This window comes from Cuculus canorus, chromosome 1 (genome assembly GCF_017976375.1).
Source record: "Cuculus canorus isolate bCucCan1 chromosome 1, bCucCan1.pri, whole genome shotgun sequence".
NCBI classification, from domain to species: Eukaryota; Metazoa; Chordata; class Aves; order Cuculiformes; family Cuculidae; genus Cuculus; species Cuculus canorus.
This window is the reverse complement of record NC_071401.1, coordinates 88,212,057-88,227,956: the sequence shown is the minus strand read 5'-3', so window position 1 is coordinate 88,227,956 and position 15,900 is coordinate 88,212,057. Positions and strand designations below refer to the sequence as shown.

Sequence of the window (15,900 nt, the reverse complement as noted above, 5' to 3'; positions counted from 1 at the left end):
CCCCCAACCCAGCTCTGCCCTGAGGCCGATGGTGGAGGTTCTCGCCCTGCTGCTGGCCTTTGTTGTGCCAAGACAGTCTGAAGAACAGTACAGCACTTTATAGGCTGATTTCTTTATATTAAAATAGTGGCCTTCTCCAGACTACTTTTTACCATCCTTTCACTGTCCTTTACCAATAACAAATAGCCAGCTGGAAAATTTCCTTTACATCAACAAAATTTGCATAGTAGAAAAGGACATTATTATCAGGGATAGCTTCTTTTCCAGCCCACAGAATCAAATGCCAGCCTGAAAAAGAAGAAGGAAAAAAAAAAAGGATAAAAGAGAGGAAAAAAGATGGCAACTATAAAAAGCTTTATAACATTTTAAATGTGAAGTTTTATCTGTGTTATATACTTGACTGTAAATTGCAATAGGCTTTTAAGCAAAAATAAACTTGAGTAGACTTTAAAGAAATTCTATTCAAGACACACACATAAATAGAGCTACACAACTTTTATTAGAGCCTTATAAAGAAGAAGATGCAGATTTATTGTGACATGCAGAATGAAAGCAATTAATTTATCTCCCATTCAATTTGTATGCTGTGAGGATTGTACACGTATAGGAGTTGGACTTTGGTTAATCCTCAATATTTACTGGGGAAACAAAGAAGAGTGGTGAAGCCTGAGAGTTCCAAAGTTACATCCCACCCATGCACAGTTCCATTCTCACAGGACAAGCTGCTGTCCAAAGCCACTCAAATGTGCTAGTCACAAAGTGTAACCAAACAAGACCAGCCTCTGCTTTAAGAAGTAGGTAAGATTAAAACAAAGCCAACCTGAAACTTCAGACAAAATGAAGGACTTTATAGGACAGAGCTGGTTCTTTCTTGTGGCAAGAGACAGGAGCAGACGGCTTCTGCAGCCTCTTCTAGGCCTGTGCTCACAGTAACAACCCATGTGGATGATACTGTTCAAAGTTAGAAGCCTTCCTGATTTTGGATTATTAATTTTAGCCTGTAGCTAAAGCACACTTCTTTAAATCAGCTAGCTTTCAAGGGTCCTTGTCCCCTACCTGGTGAAGCAAATACATGTTCTCAAGAGCTAAGCATAAGCTAAGAGGTTCTTATTTTTATCTCTTATTTGATTACCACCTTTGCTACAAGATTTGTCATAAATATTCTACAACATCCAGATGAATGACATGTTACAGAATTGGGGCATCAGCCACTACTAATTAATCACCGTTTTATTCTTCATCTCTTAAACAATTTAACTGGATGAATCAGCTTAATATTATGGGAATTTGCAGACCATTTAGACCTCTTGCAGTCAAGTTTGTGACAATTTCCCTTCCACACAACCGTACCTGTTTCCCTGAGCACTTGCGTATTTATTTCTTGCTTTGGATGTTTACCCATTACACAGGGAAGTTCAGTAATTTTAGCTGAGACAGATTGTCACACTTAAGCTCAATGGGAGCTTGACCCCAGGTTCCAAACCCAATAGATTAGATTATAGATATTTGTTACTTTTCAGAAGAAATGACAAAACTAAACCTTAACAGACAGATTGACTTTCCTGTGGGGTCACTGTTCATTAAATTTCCCACTGCTTTTACAATCTAAACCACTACAGTCATTTAGCTTTCAGCTCAAGTCCTTAAAAGCAAGAAGATTGTTTCTTTATTACCTTGCAACCATTCTTCATTTTAATGGCAGTTTTCAAGCTCTCATCTTAAAACAGGCAAACACTATAAAAAATGAAAAGTGTGCCTTCTGCGGCTTAAACACAAACAAACCCCATTGCTTCCATCCTTCTTGTTTAAAATCTGACGGGTGCCAATTTGTGCCAGGCAGGTAACTGGGCGCCTGATAGAGACAGTCGGGTAAGGATGAAAGCTTCCTTCACCGAAGCTGATGGTAGACTGTGGAGCTCTGGCTCTGCGAAGCAGCAGACTGTGGGTGAGGCTGTAGGAAAGAGTGTACACACCACGTGTTGGCAGGCCAAGTAACCAGGATGAGGAACTGAAGATGGGTAGATGAACTGAGGAGGATTTGCCAGAGAGGAGTTTTACCACTGAGAGTGTACACATATGCCCTGAAGCAATAATAGTGCTGTTAGCTGGGTTACAAACTGGAGGCTTCAACAACCTTGACATCTTTTGTCTCCTCCTTTCCTCCTCCAAAAAATCAATACATTGGCTTTGAACAGATATCATTACAGTAGGTCATCCAGGTATATTACAGAGGACTGTTGTGAGAACAGGGACACACAGAAAACCGTAAGAAACTGTGCAGAAACTCCCTGCAAGAGTTCCCATCCACCAAAGATGAAAGGTGGGGTTTATATCTTACTAGGTAGATACATGTAATATTTATAACCTTTCAACAAAAATATTTTTTTAAATAATTTATTATCCATCTTAATCACATTTTTTATCTACATATTACAATAGCTACAAGGACAGTATTTTACGTCTCCTTCTTTAAGGTCACAGGATATTTAAAAATAAAAGGGACATGATATTGAGTATTTGAAGAGTGGTCAGAATTAGAGATCTCTCTTGTCTTGGTTCACTGATTTCCAAAGGTAAACACCTTTCCTGCATATACTGCATGGTTTACTGCAATCTAGTTGCCTCATTTTCTGATAACACAGGACTTAGTTACTAGAGTTTCAGTGTTTTGATGAAAGATTGAACAAAACCTTTGTTTCATGCTCGCCTCCTGCTAATAGATTGCGACCCTTTTAACTGATTGACCACGAAGCAATGCAACTTGACCACTTTCCTTCCTGCCCACTCCAAAATGAAAAAGCACTAAAAACAACAGAGAAGATAGGAAGATACAAACATGTGTTGACTCGGTGTTCTGTGGCTTAAAGATGTTTTTTAGACCACTTAGCCCAGCAGATTGTCACAGCTAAGGGTGCCTAAACCACGAAACACTTGGGAGAACTTTGCAACTGAGCAACAGCAGGGGAAGCAGGATGTGCAACATCTTAGGCTGTTCCTAACGTTACAAACTCCAATTGTTTTTGTTTTATAAATCCAGATTTATTGTTTGGGGCCATCACCAAAATGTTCTTTGTTTTTCTGCTATGAAACAGATGGCATAGATGTGCCCTGCAATTTTATTGCTATGTTATGATTTCATCATATCATGCTCAAACCAATAGGTTCATTCAGTCTACAATAAAACTTTCGTTCTGCTGTACTGTCAATGGATGCATTGAATAAAATGGCAGTTTAAAAAGTTTCAAGTTGCTAAATCAATATTTCATTATTTGTCTCATATTTGTTTTATTAGGGATACAAATGAAACTCAACAACAGATGAAAGCTTGAAATAGTTACTTGGAAAGACGTAATGAGAATGGACTCATGCACAACTACTGCATTTTTAATCCTTTCATTTCTTAATACAAGCTTAATAAATCTTTTCTGACATGATTAGACGAAATTGCTCAGCTCTGTTCTTAGTAAGGTTAGTCAAACCTCCAGCTGAAAGAATCTTTCTCAAGGTTATATACACAAGTGACAGAAAACTTCTATTATAAATTTATCTTGGCATAGGCTTGAACAAAAAAGCAAGCCTAATCTGTGAAGAGGTGTTCTGAAGAGTGTTCAGTTCAAGAGGAACATGACTAAAGGGAAAATATCTAAAATACAGCAAGATTTAACTCTCCATAGTTCTTTATCAGTGCTTTTCAACCACAGCACGAGTCAACTCTTCAACACATTTAATCACTTAGGGCCAGAGGTAGGTACAGGAACTTTTTACTCTGATCTCAGAGGTATTCTGAGTTGATACCTGAATATGTAAACATATGTAGAAATCTAACTTCAACCATTCTGTTGATTTTTGAGGTGAAATACAGCAGGACAAATTCTATTGTTGTTACAGACAGAGCCTTAAAAGGGAGATGACAAAGAGACATGTTGATGATAGACATTTTTTCTACAGGAAAAATACTGCAAATGTCTTGGCTACAGGGGACACTTTATCTACTCACCCTGTAAAGATAGCCTTCTGCACACCACCAAAGGAGCAGAGAAGTGATTTAAACAATCCTAAGGAATGAAAACACCTATCAGGTAGACAATCACTGCAAGGCTGCTGGGATAACCTCAGCATTCCTGCATGCCTCCCTGCCCACTGTCTTGCTGCACTCCGAGTCTCTTATTAACCCTCTCTGGGGGTTGACTCTTTCACACAGATACCACCAGTGCCTGAACAGGCCGATCCAGTTTAGTGGACCAGTATCTCAGGTTGCCCTTGGGGTTGGTTAGTACTGTGTAACTGGTCCGATAATCCCCGTTTTGATGATCTCCCTGCTGCCAACCTGATATCAACCACAGCATGAAGGCAGGCCAAGTCAAAGCAGAGATGTGTGTGTTAATTTGATCCAACATAGACAGTAAAGTTACAAAGAGGTTCAGAGGACATCTAATGTTCCTATACTACTAGTAGTGTAATTGCTTCAATTGACCTGGCCTCTTCCTTTTTTTTTTTCTCTTCTTTTTTTTTTTAATAAGAAAAAACCAGACCGTTATTTAATTGTATCACTTTCTGTAGATTTGGCATTAAAAGAGACCCTTTAACATTTCTGAGTGCCCTTCCAGTAATTAGACTTGAAAAACCCACCCAGTAGCGTTCTATCAAAATTAATTAATTCACCTGCCAGCAGCTTAAACGACAAAGTGAAGATCAAAATTTGCATAAGGTACTGGACAGTGATGTCAGGAACATTCCTAAAGAACCTTCACATAACTTCTTTGTATCTCCTTCAAAGCCATGTAAAAAAATGAAGTTTTTACAATGTGCACCCCAGAAATTAAAATTAAGGCCACACAAGTAAGAGAGCAGCAACTCCATGGACCTCAAAAGGAGAGAAGTGATCTCACAAGTAGGGAAGTCCATGGCATCTTAGGGGTTCTGCATCAGTGCCAGGTGCCCTTCTTCAGGAGCGGGAGAGGACAGCATTTCTGCTACCTCTCATCCAGCAACATCTACATCACATCTGTGCTGAATATTAGCCTCCGATCAGTACAGACAGCAGTTGTGATGGTGTCATTGCAGCCCGAGGATGCTATCTGAGAAAGCAGAAGGGAACGCCACGAGGAGAAGAATGATAGGAGGGTAGCATCTTGCAGCAACTCACCTGTGAAATCTTGTGGAAGAACAGCATTTGTTCACAACTAACAGCTGCAATTGCTTTAAAAAAAAAGGATTATTGAAATGATGTTTACTATCAACAAACCAATCATTTGTCATTGTCACCAGCACAGAGGAGATGCCAGATGAAAGGTCCACAGGCAGTACTAGACTCTGAAAACCTGTGTCCAACAGCAAAATGAACTCCGCAGGTTTCTCTTTATTCTTTGCAAGCCCTGGCATAGAACAGCTGCTAGGAAAGGGCAAGCCAAAGGAAAGCGAACGTTTTAGTCATTTGGGATAGTGCCACTCAGCTGCCTCGGTAGACATTTTGTATATGTCTTGGTCTTGAAACAGGAGTCTGAGGAGTCTGGAGCATATACCTTTCATGTTGCTTTTGGAGAAGCCTTTTCAACAGTATGGCCCAAAATTCAGTGCAGGGTGTACTGCTCAAGTGAGAGGATTTAGTCAGCCTCATCAAGATAAACACATTTTTACACAGCAATCTGGAAATCCCTAGAAAAATGAGCAATATGGGATGATCTTTTTTCAGTCAAGTTGCTAGGAGACATCACTGTAGTCAATCAGCTACTGACTACTGCTGCTCAGGAATTTTTTTTTAATAAATTAATTTTTTAATGAACTCTGCATGAGCTAAAATTGCTCATGGGACCATGCCAGTTTTGAGAAAGACAAGCAACAGAACTTGCACTGGCAAAGTTCTTTGAGGTTTCAGATGGAATTTGTGATCTAAAACGTATGATGAGAAGGTTGGTGTCACCAGCATATAAAAAGCCCAAGAGGAGTGGCTCAAATCCACACTCCGTGATAATCCTTCACAGAGAAATACTGGTCTGCTTTCCAGCTGCTCATAAGAAGCTAACATGCAAGTTAAGTTTATCATAAGCAGTTTAAATTCACCATGCTCAGAAAGGTCCACATACCATAGGAAATTTCAAGGGATTTTGAAGTTTGAAATACTCGAAGACTGCTAGCCTTGTCTGACGTGCGCAGCAGTCTAATGCCATGCAATGGAGGTAACCCAAGTTCAAATCCTTATTCAAGGTCTGTGGGTGAGCGGCAAGGCCAGGGCAAGAACCAGCCTTCCTCATGGGCTGGGGTGTGTCGACAACCTCAAGCCACTGAATATTTTGGCACCAGTATCATTTTATGAACAGTTTTCAGGCTGTGCCGATAGAGAACAGTAAATGTTGACATCTGAAAGCCTTATGCAGGACAGAAAACCTTTTTTTTAAACAGCGCTCCTGCCGACACTGGAGATGGTAGCATTTTCAGAGCCGAGCTGCCTGTATGAAAAGGCAGAAAAGTAATGAAGGTGGCAGCACAAAGATGTCAGATAGGGGAAACTGAGCTACAAATAACACTTGATAAGCCTGAAAAAAAATATTGAAGAGAATGTAACATTAGAAATTACTTCCAAACTGACATTTCTTCTAGAGAATCTGCACAATAAAAACATCAACTTCCATGCAGTTTGATGAAAGAGCATGTGAAAGATTTTAGGGAGGAACCAAACAAAGTGGTATCATTATTGAGAACTGTTATTAAACAAAATGCAAAGATCAGCAAGTTAAGAGTGAAAAAACCTCAGAAATAGAAAAACGAAGCATCTAGCTTTTTATCATTACTATACACATCTGATTAAACATGCTAGATATCCTTTCACTTTGCAAAAGTTATTAAACTGTTAAAAGTAAATTCTGGAACTCGGACTGAATGTAAGAAAAATTATATAAATGTTAGTGCCAATTCCTGTAGTCAGTAACAACTGTACTCCAAGTATGGCTTCGGTTGCCTTTGCCCAGCAGACTCTGTGAAGCAGCACAGGCTGTTCCAGTAGTGTAGGGGCATTATGCCAGGCATAGCTGGCAGAGCCTGGCTGTGCGCAGACAGTGTGGATGTGGAACAGAGCCATTCCCTGGAGATCATAAAGGGCATGTAGACGTTAAAGCAACACTTTGTTCTTAGCTGCCTCCATGCCTCAAATTTCGGTCAGCACCCACATGTGGAGAACAGAACCTAAAACATTACAATATGCTTATTGTGGGTAAAACCCACAGAAGCAGAAACATACAATTGACTTGGTTGTGCTAATTGTCAGGATGACGGACCTTCGCCCTGCCCACGACTCTTACTATGACTGCAGACAGGCTGCTGTCTGCAGAGCACAAGCAGCTGTGCCGCAGATCTCCGGTCCTCTGCCAGACCCTCTCCGATGCAGCATGACCACTGAGGGCAGCAGTCAGGCTTAGGGTTGGGGTCAGCATTTATTTTTTGCACGGAAGGCAGCTGTTTTCATTTTAAAGCTGATATTTACCTTCAAATTTCCCATTCAGTCAGGTGCTTTCACAGAGGACTTCGCTTACTGTTGCCTACATTAGTAGCAAATGAATGTGCAAGCACGCCCAGCCCAGCTGTGAGGTGGCTACCTGAGAAAATCTAGTCTGACCCACTTTCACATGTGGTGTTTTCTTTCAGAGCGCAGACATATTTCATCTTCATCCATCTGTATGGAAAAAAGAACTATGGTTACAACAGAACTGTGAACAGAAAAGCAGACGATGCAGAAATAGAAGGAAGAAATAAAAAACAACAGCAATTCTAATAGTAAATGGAAGGAAATGACTTGTGATAAGACAATTTAAGGGTACCAGCTGAGGAAAATTTTTGAGCTGGTCACATGATCCTTATTTTTCCTCTGACAGTATCACTTTACACAGAAAATCCTGGCAAGAAATGCTGTTTGCTATGCTATTTTAATCTTGGAAATGATCCACATGTGGTGGCTACCTTAAGACTGGAAGTCAAAAGGCCACAGGTGATAACAGCCTGTGCCTCACCACACCACCAATCTGCCACAGCAGATTGATGCCTGTACCCAGCCGAAGTGCCTGCATTTAGCCCCCCATTTGTTTTTCTGGCACTGAAATACTGCCTGGGCTGTGACCTGGAGAGCAAAGTAAAAGCACAAGGAAGGAAAGTAGGAAAGCTTGGGTCCCAGATCCTCATACATATAGACCTTGCAGTTTGCAGTCACTGACTAAACAACTTATGTCACTGCATATGTTGAAGAGCGGGTGCTCTGCCACTGCTAGCATTGACGATTGAGTAAGAAAAATAAAAATAAACTTAGATTGTGAGCCTCTGACCTATGGAATTGGTCCAGGATCTGTTCTGTGGTAAAACACACCCTATACCATGGGAAAGGCCACGGAGACAATCTGGTACAGATTACTCCTTGCACAGAGATTTCATTGCTAGAAGTATCAAAATAAGTTTTCTAAGTACTTCTTTTCTTCTTGCTTTAAGCTCCTCAACTAACCCTGGGAACCACACAGGTACCTACAAGGCTTTGTTTTGATTCTTCATTCTTTGTCCTAAGATGGGAAAAACAGCACAGTAGTTGGTGTGCTTTTTATTGCATGATACAGTGAGACAGGACAGGGAAAGAGAACATGTCCTAATATTACAGCAAACATTGTGGCAGAGCTAACTGGTAGGCAAATGCTGCATAAAGTATACAATCAAAAGAATATAGGCAACATCTTTCTTGCGCTGACTTGCTACTTAGCATTCTATAATCCACTGCCAAATAAAAAATACAATTACTGAGATCTCACTGCAGAAGAAAAGTGTAGTTCAACTTTCTGGCAAACCTCAAAGTTCAATTATCCTGTAGCTAATCAATCAAATACGTGTGCAGCAAGCAATGACACAGTACAGATGTCACCTCACTGCTTTCAGTTGAACATGTTTTTTTCTTTTAAAAAATCAGCTAGTAGCACTAAGAAATATTCACACATTATGCAGAAGATAAAAAGGAATCTGTTAGCATGATTTAGAGTGGCAGAGAGCAGTATTCAGGACATAAGAAACAATAAATAATGAACATTCATCACTAGTAACGTAATAAGATTTGATTTTTTTATAGACACCAAGATTCATGATACCAGCTTAACATTATAGCTGCCACGTTTCAGTAGCTAGAAGCCAGGCATGCAGAAGCAATCATGCATTGAAGCATGTGCAAACACATTAGCCAACATTGATGGATGTATGGTCAGGATACCGAACGTGTATATGCACAGTGAATGCCACTTAACTGAACAGAGTGTTCTGTTTGGATGGCATTGGCCTGAGCTACACAAATAAAAGCTTACCAAGGGGAGCAAGGTGATACGCTATGCACATGATGGTTTGCAAAGTCACACACACTTTGCTGCTTCAACTGACTGTTTTTGCATTTTTGTTATGACCTGTACAAAACCGCACTTGTATTGATGAAGTTCTAAGATATGTACCTCCTATCAGCCTTCACTAACATCTCCCACAGCCTCTGGTCATGTGCTAAGCTAGTGAAAAATATCAGGGACATATTATGCTATTTATTAGCAGCTCAGTGAGAAAGGATGACAAAGTTTGTCTTAACTGGAACAGAAATCCTTGTTTGGTTATTTTCTTGTTTGCTATTAATGCATCACTCACAGAGCTGATGCAAAATTTTGCAATCACTTTCTTCTGAATGGCTGAACCCGAATTTGAAATAGAGTCCCCTGACTTTAACATTTTTTCCTACAGTATACTGCTTTATTTTGTTGTAATGATTTCTGCTTTCCTTCTGCCTGTGACTTATTTAGCTACGGCTACAACAAATGCCTTTTTTTTTTTTTCCCCTAAATTGAAAACAACCAAACTCACAAATCTGACTAAAAAAATTATCAAGACTAGTTGAAAACAAAATTACATTTATATTTTAAATTATCAAAAGAAAACAGCTGATTCACCACAAATGATCAATTGCATAAACCAATGGAAATTAAAAGAGCATCACTTAAAAGTTAATTCTCACTGCAGTTGTGTATAATTGATATTTTGAAACATGAGGCATCTTAAAAAATTTTATTTAGCATATCCAAAAACAAATGTTACAAAAAAATTTCTATAAACATAGGCAAAAGTGTTTAAATAGGATAATTTAATGTAAACCAAACCCCTTTAAAATACGCAATACTGTATCAGAGGTTATTTACATCCAGTGAAGACAGAACAACCTCCACTAATGCCAAGTATCATCTAAGCAAATAATTCCCATCATTTCTTAAAACAGCGACACTTATATTTCAGTTAGTTTTAGTAGATAAATCATCTCAAACCTAATACAAGGTGAAATTCAACGTTACATTCGGAAGTGGGAAAGGCAGTATCCTGACTATTCGTGTCATCAGTCAAGACAGTACTGCATTCAGATTTGCCAAACCTTTACAGAGGCAAAACTATAAATTTGTAGTATTTATTGCATGACAATGCAATCACATGATAGGTGAAACTGTTAAGTGATCTGCAAGAAAAGTTGTATAAAAATCCCATATATACGAAAATTTATTTTTCAATCAGATTAGAAAAACCAAAAAAGAAGCTATTTTCCCACATTCCACAAAACAGAATAAAATATTTTGTAATTTGACATTATTATAACATGAAGAAAGCTGTTCATGTCTTAAAGGAAATACACTTGGATAACTGTTGTGCATAAGTTTTCTTTAGTTATAAAATTTACTCATAAAGACATGTTTATAGCCTACAATGGCATTCATGCTGATCCACATGGAAAAGGCATAGCCCAATAAATTCAACTCACACATCATTTAAGATATTTGGTTGTGGCTTTTTTGGAAAGACAAGCATCATTTTTGCATTGCACGTAGAGGTATCTGTAGGATACAGCAACATATTCAACTTGGGTGCCAGAAACATAAAGCCACTAAAATTGGCAGTGGAATGTAGGGTAATTAAAACCCAAGAAAAATAAAACAAGAAAAGCCAGCTCATCTCTAAACTACACTGCCCGTGTTCAGGGGATGACAGCTGCTGAATGACCTAATGTGAAATGAGTGATCTCCATGCATTTCCTACAGGAAAGTCTTATATCTAAACAAAAAAAGTTACTGCTAAAACTGCCAGCTGTGCTGGCAGGCACAGGAGATGCCAATATGGCATGGACATTGAAATATCAGCTTTTTTTGAGGTGGTTCCTGTATGTTGAGATGAGGCACTTTGTTTCGGTAATGTCTGCCTAAAGCAGTACATTAACTGTTGCCCAGTATAAAAGAAGATTTAATTTTGACAAGTGGCAACTCAAGATACACAAGAGCTAAAACCACTTCAAAAGGAAAAGTCAGACAGTCCAAAACCAAGACTGAGGCAATTCTGACAAGTGTCCAAAACATATTGTACTTATCTCTCCAATATCTATTAAAAACAGGGGATATATATATAAGAGTTACCTTCTTGACAACATTTTGGCCTGGAGTTCATCCACTAACTCTAACACAACTTGTCTTAGCAACTGAAGTTCCCCAGTAGACAACTTAGGCAACCTACTCTTTGCCAAAATTAAGAACATAAAATTAATCACAAAATCCTTACTTCATTTGTGAAAACATTATATCAATTTCTTACAGAAGTGTGCCTGTACACACCCATCTATGACCATACATTTCTTTTCAGCAGCTTTCTGTAAAATCCCTTAAGAAAAAGATGAGCCAAGCCCCTGCAAGATAGTGGACACCAGCATGTATCTTAGATTAACAACAAATTCAAATGGATGGCACTGGCATTTAATTTGGGGTCTTTGGAACAAGGTGCAATTTGGGTTTCTGTTGTAAGAAAGCCAACATAACACAGTAGCCCTTCAGTGCTAAATACATTTCAGTTAGTGCTAACTGATTAGTAGAACTCAGAACAATGCTAAACCCAATGCCATGCTATCCTACTGTGGGGGCAAAACAAAACCAAAATGAATATTCATAAACTAAACCAAACGAACTTTTAAATCAAGCTGGGAAAAAAAGAATCGCCACACTCCAGCTGCAGCAGCTTAACTGTCATCTAAACCAGGTGGCTGAAGTTCTGTAAAAGCTTCTATTCTAACTTAAATCAAATCTGACAGAAATCCACACCTCTCCAACCTCAAACACTCATTCCAGACTAATGCATTGGGGTATGCCTGCATTGTGTCCTCAGAAGCAGAACACAGTAGTTTCTCAAGCTTCTGCCCTATGTCTGGTGGGCTCCACAGCTCATAACTGGAGAGAGCAGAGCCAGGGTGGCCACACAATTTCTAGAGCCAGCCTGGGCTGATGTGCTCCCCAGCACCTCTTACTCTGATGAGCACCTCTAATCTAAGAGTTGTGAAAAAACAGGCTTGTGTATACCGAGAATCCACTACTGTTCTTAGAAACAATGAAAAATATAAGTAGTTGTGTTTCATTATAACATATTGTTAACTTTTGCAACTTAAACACTTTGTCATGATGGATAAGTAATAAACATTCATTGTTGAAAAATGGTATCTATATTCTCTGCAGAGGATTTCCACAGCCCCCAATACAAGGTGCACATACAGGACATGTAAGTATGCAAGAAGCGAAAGAATATCTGGATTTGAGGGAAGGGATTTTATTTCATAGTTGGGGGTGAAAAAAAGTCACACATACTGAACACTTTCCTTGGTTTTCCCTTTTAGAAAGGAAATTAATACCTTTGGGTTTATGTGTTTATGGATGATACCCCAGTCCCAATGAAAACTATGGTACGAAGACTCTGATCGGGACTTTATCTACTCTTGAGTATTTCAATATTTACTGTTGCATGAACTTTCAAGTTCATGAAGTTAACACGTGCACACTTCTCACCTTCAGAATACAGAAGTAAAAATAGATAGGAAAACAGAGAGGAAAGGCAGAACACACAAAAAAAGTACATTTGAATTCACTAATTAGTGTCACAAGTTGTTAGCTTCTAAACATTTACAGAATTTTGAGTTGTAATAGCAAAAGCTTTAAAATACATCTCTTCTGCTAGGACTCTGAAATTATTGCTATTAAGCCAGCATACTCTAACGAGATACCGGTTTGAACACAAAGGGCATACTGCACCCAGCCTTGGAAGGGCCCCGGATATAGTGCAGCATGTAACAAAATCCAAGTGAGAAGACGGAATCAATCAGACAAGAGGCAATACTGCAAAATCAACCCCCTTTAGTGTAAATAACTATCTGAAGTGTTAAGGATTCCGTACTTCAGGCAATTCTGACAGTCTGTAGTAAGAAAGGGGAAGGGGAGTCCACAAATCTTGCAAGAAACGTGGACAACATCCAGAATAAAATGAGTGATATCCCTCAAAGTGGAGGTACTTTGGAGAAGTATGACAGAGCACCACATTTGTACCTGCACTACACTCTCAATACAGATTCCCTATCTTTTAAGACCTGCTGTAGGGAAAAAAAAACCCAAACCCAAAGAACAAGTAAATCTAAACCAAAAGTGAAGATCATTGTACATGTCCATTAAATTACAGAAATGCATAATAAGCCACGATAAAGTGCTACAAAATGATTAATAATTTTTAAAAAGTCCATAGCATTCTTCTTGCTTTACTTGGTACTGGTGACAATAGGAGACAGGGCAATTGCATTGGCTGAACTGGAATTCACAATGTCTTCGTATTGCGGGGGTGGATCTAAATGCTGTTCAGTTTCACCGCTTCTCACACTGATTTCACCAGTGGCTTCCTCATATGAAGGAGGAGGATCACAGTTTGAAAGCCTTGTGGATATTGAATCTGACCGTCCATCTGTAAAGCTCAGACCTCCTGGAGAGAGCCCACTGACTTCAAACATTTCCTCCTGTGGGGAATGAACAATGCTGAGAGGCGGCGGAAGAGGACCTCTGCCATCAGCCACAGCACCATCACCCATTGCTTCGTGGGCTCCCCTATGCACGTACACCGACTGTCTACGCATTTTCTTTTTAAATAGGCATCTCCATATGACAAAAATGACAATGAGGATAACAAAAAGGCCAATGATTAATGGAAACGCAAGGTAAAATGAATACCAGGTATGTCCTGTGTTACTTTCTCCCTGAAGTCCATTTTTGTAGACTTTCCAGAACTCTTTCTAGAAAAGCAAGACAGGATAAGTCAGAAACTTTAAGACAGTTAAAAAAAATAAATTAATGTAAACAAGTTGTTTTAAATGAATGAGCAAAAAAAGGCATCTCAAACACTGATGATTAAAATAAGAACTGGTATGGATAAGCATGCACAACAAAGTCAAATTTTCTTCTGATGTGGTTAGTGATACAAAATGAGGCTGTACTTGCACTTAACATTTACAAACCTGCAGTACAGACAGAAGTAGCTAAGAAATCTAATCAGCATACATATCAGTCATCTGGTGGATAAAATTTTTTCAGCAACTCTCAAAACAAAAGTAAGATTTTCTCTCTTTTAAAATTGTAATAATATACCAATACAATTTGATAATACTGCTTTGGAATGACAGAAAACTTTGGCAAAGCACAACTATGTTGTACTTTCATCTCATAGTTTAGATTTCCCCACCCTCTGGCTCATAAAGCAATTGTTGTCAACTTATTTTGATTTGTTTTAGATCCTCTGTTTATAGCTAAAAATAGCCTCAGAAGCATAAGAATATTATACAGCTTATTCTAGTCTAGAAATTTTGACAACACATCTAGCGATAAACGGAATAAAACAAAAAGTGAAAATATGAGCAAGGGAAAACGAAGATGAAGGGGGGCACCAGTACTTTTTCCTATATTATTCTTTTCCTACATTAATACACACAAGTAGGAGCACAGAGATCATGTCACCATCCAATTTTCTCTGCAGTGAATGCTACGACAAGCTAGTACAAAGAAAGGCATACCTTGCCTCAAAAAAGCAGTCATCCTCACCTTTAGGATCTCTTCTACTAAGAAACATTTCCACTTTGTTTTATAGCCATGTATAATTTAAGAAAAAAAACATTAAAAAACTGAAATCCATACCAGAAAGTCTAAATTCTTCAGTTTTCCTTTAAACATGCAGATACCTGACCCATTCACATTTATGTCACCTTCTATTTTAAATGATAACACACATCTTGCAGGCTAGTATTTACCAAATATTCACCAGGTAAAATTGATAGTGTCATTGTTCAGTTATTAGTAAATTGTGTATTCAGGTTGCAGAATGACTGACTTTGTGCACACATAAAGCAGATGCATCATTTTTTTTGGTTGAGAATGCCTCCCACGTGATCAGCATTAAACAGATAATGCCACCAAATCAATCTCAAAGACAGCCTGAGTTTAGAAGCGGCATGGCCCCTCTAACGTGGACGCTAAGCTTGCCCTGTTCAAAGCCAGGACCAGGACACCACGGGCAAAACACATGCTCACAATGTTTCTGGATCAGAATTTACTAAGGTTAATGCCATGCGTATGAAACAAGCAGCTATCATGCAGTTGTGGGTGTTTTCTTTTAAAGATAAATACTGTCTTTCTTATCCCTGTGCTCAGTGCAAGTTAAAAAAAAACAAACATCTTTCTTAATTCCTACAGCAAACTGGGATCAGGTGTTTTTTCTAAATTCCAAGGCTTGACATCAAAGCAGGTCAGCACAGTGCCCCTCTTTGATGTGAGCCCAGGTACAAATCATCTAAGCTAAGTCAGGTAGCCTTGACTTCAAATAAAGTAAGCAAATTTTGGAAGATGCACAAACCGCTCTAAACACTTCTCTACAAGGGCCCTCCTTGATGAATTTCCACAGCGAATCCCAGATCAACTATGTTGACTTTGGAAAAACACTTGAGGGGAAAACCTAACAAAACCCAAAATTAGCTGCACAACTGAGGACTTTTTGAACCTCTGTGGGGAAAAAAAAAATAAAAAT

General features: G+C 38.9%; 1 protein-coding gene across 3 annotated transcripts in view; it reads right to left on the bottom strand.

Moving 5' to 3' along the window:
• Nucleotides 1-12,236: 12,236 nt before the first annotated feature.
• PRRG1 (proline rich and Gla domain 1) overlaps nucleotides 12,237-15,900 on the bottom strand; it is a 53,153-nt gene continuing 49,489 nt past the window's right edge. For all 3 annotated transcript variants that reach the window (XM_009558558.2, XM_054071586.1, XM_054071603.1), the window contains one exon: nucleotides 12,237-14,119. In XM_009558558.2, the coding sequence (XP_009556853.1) occupies nucleotides 13,595-14,119 (525 nt within the window). In that variant the 3' untranslated portion in view covers nucleotides 12,237-13,594. The remainder of the gene's footprint in view (nucleotides 14,120-15,900) is intronic.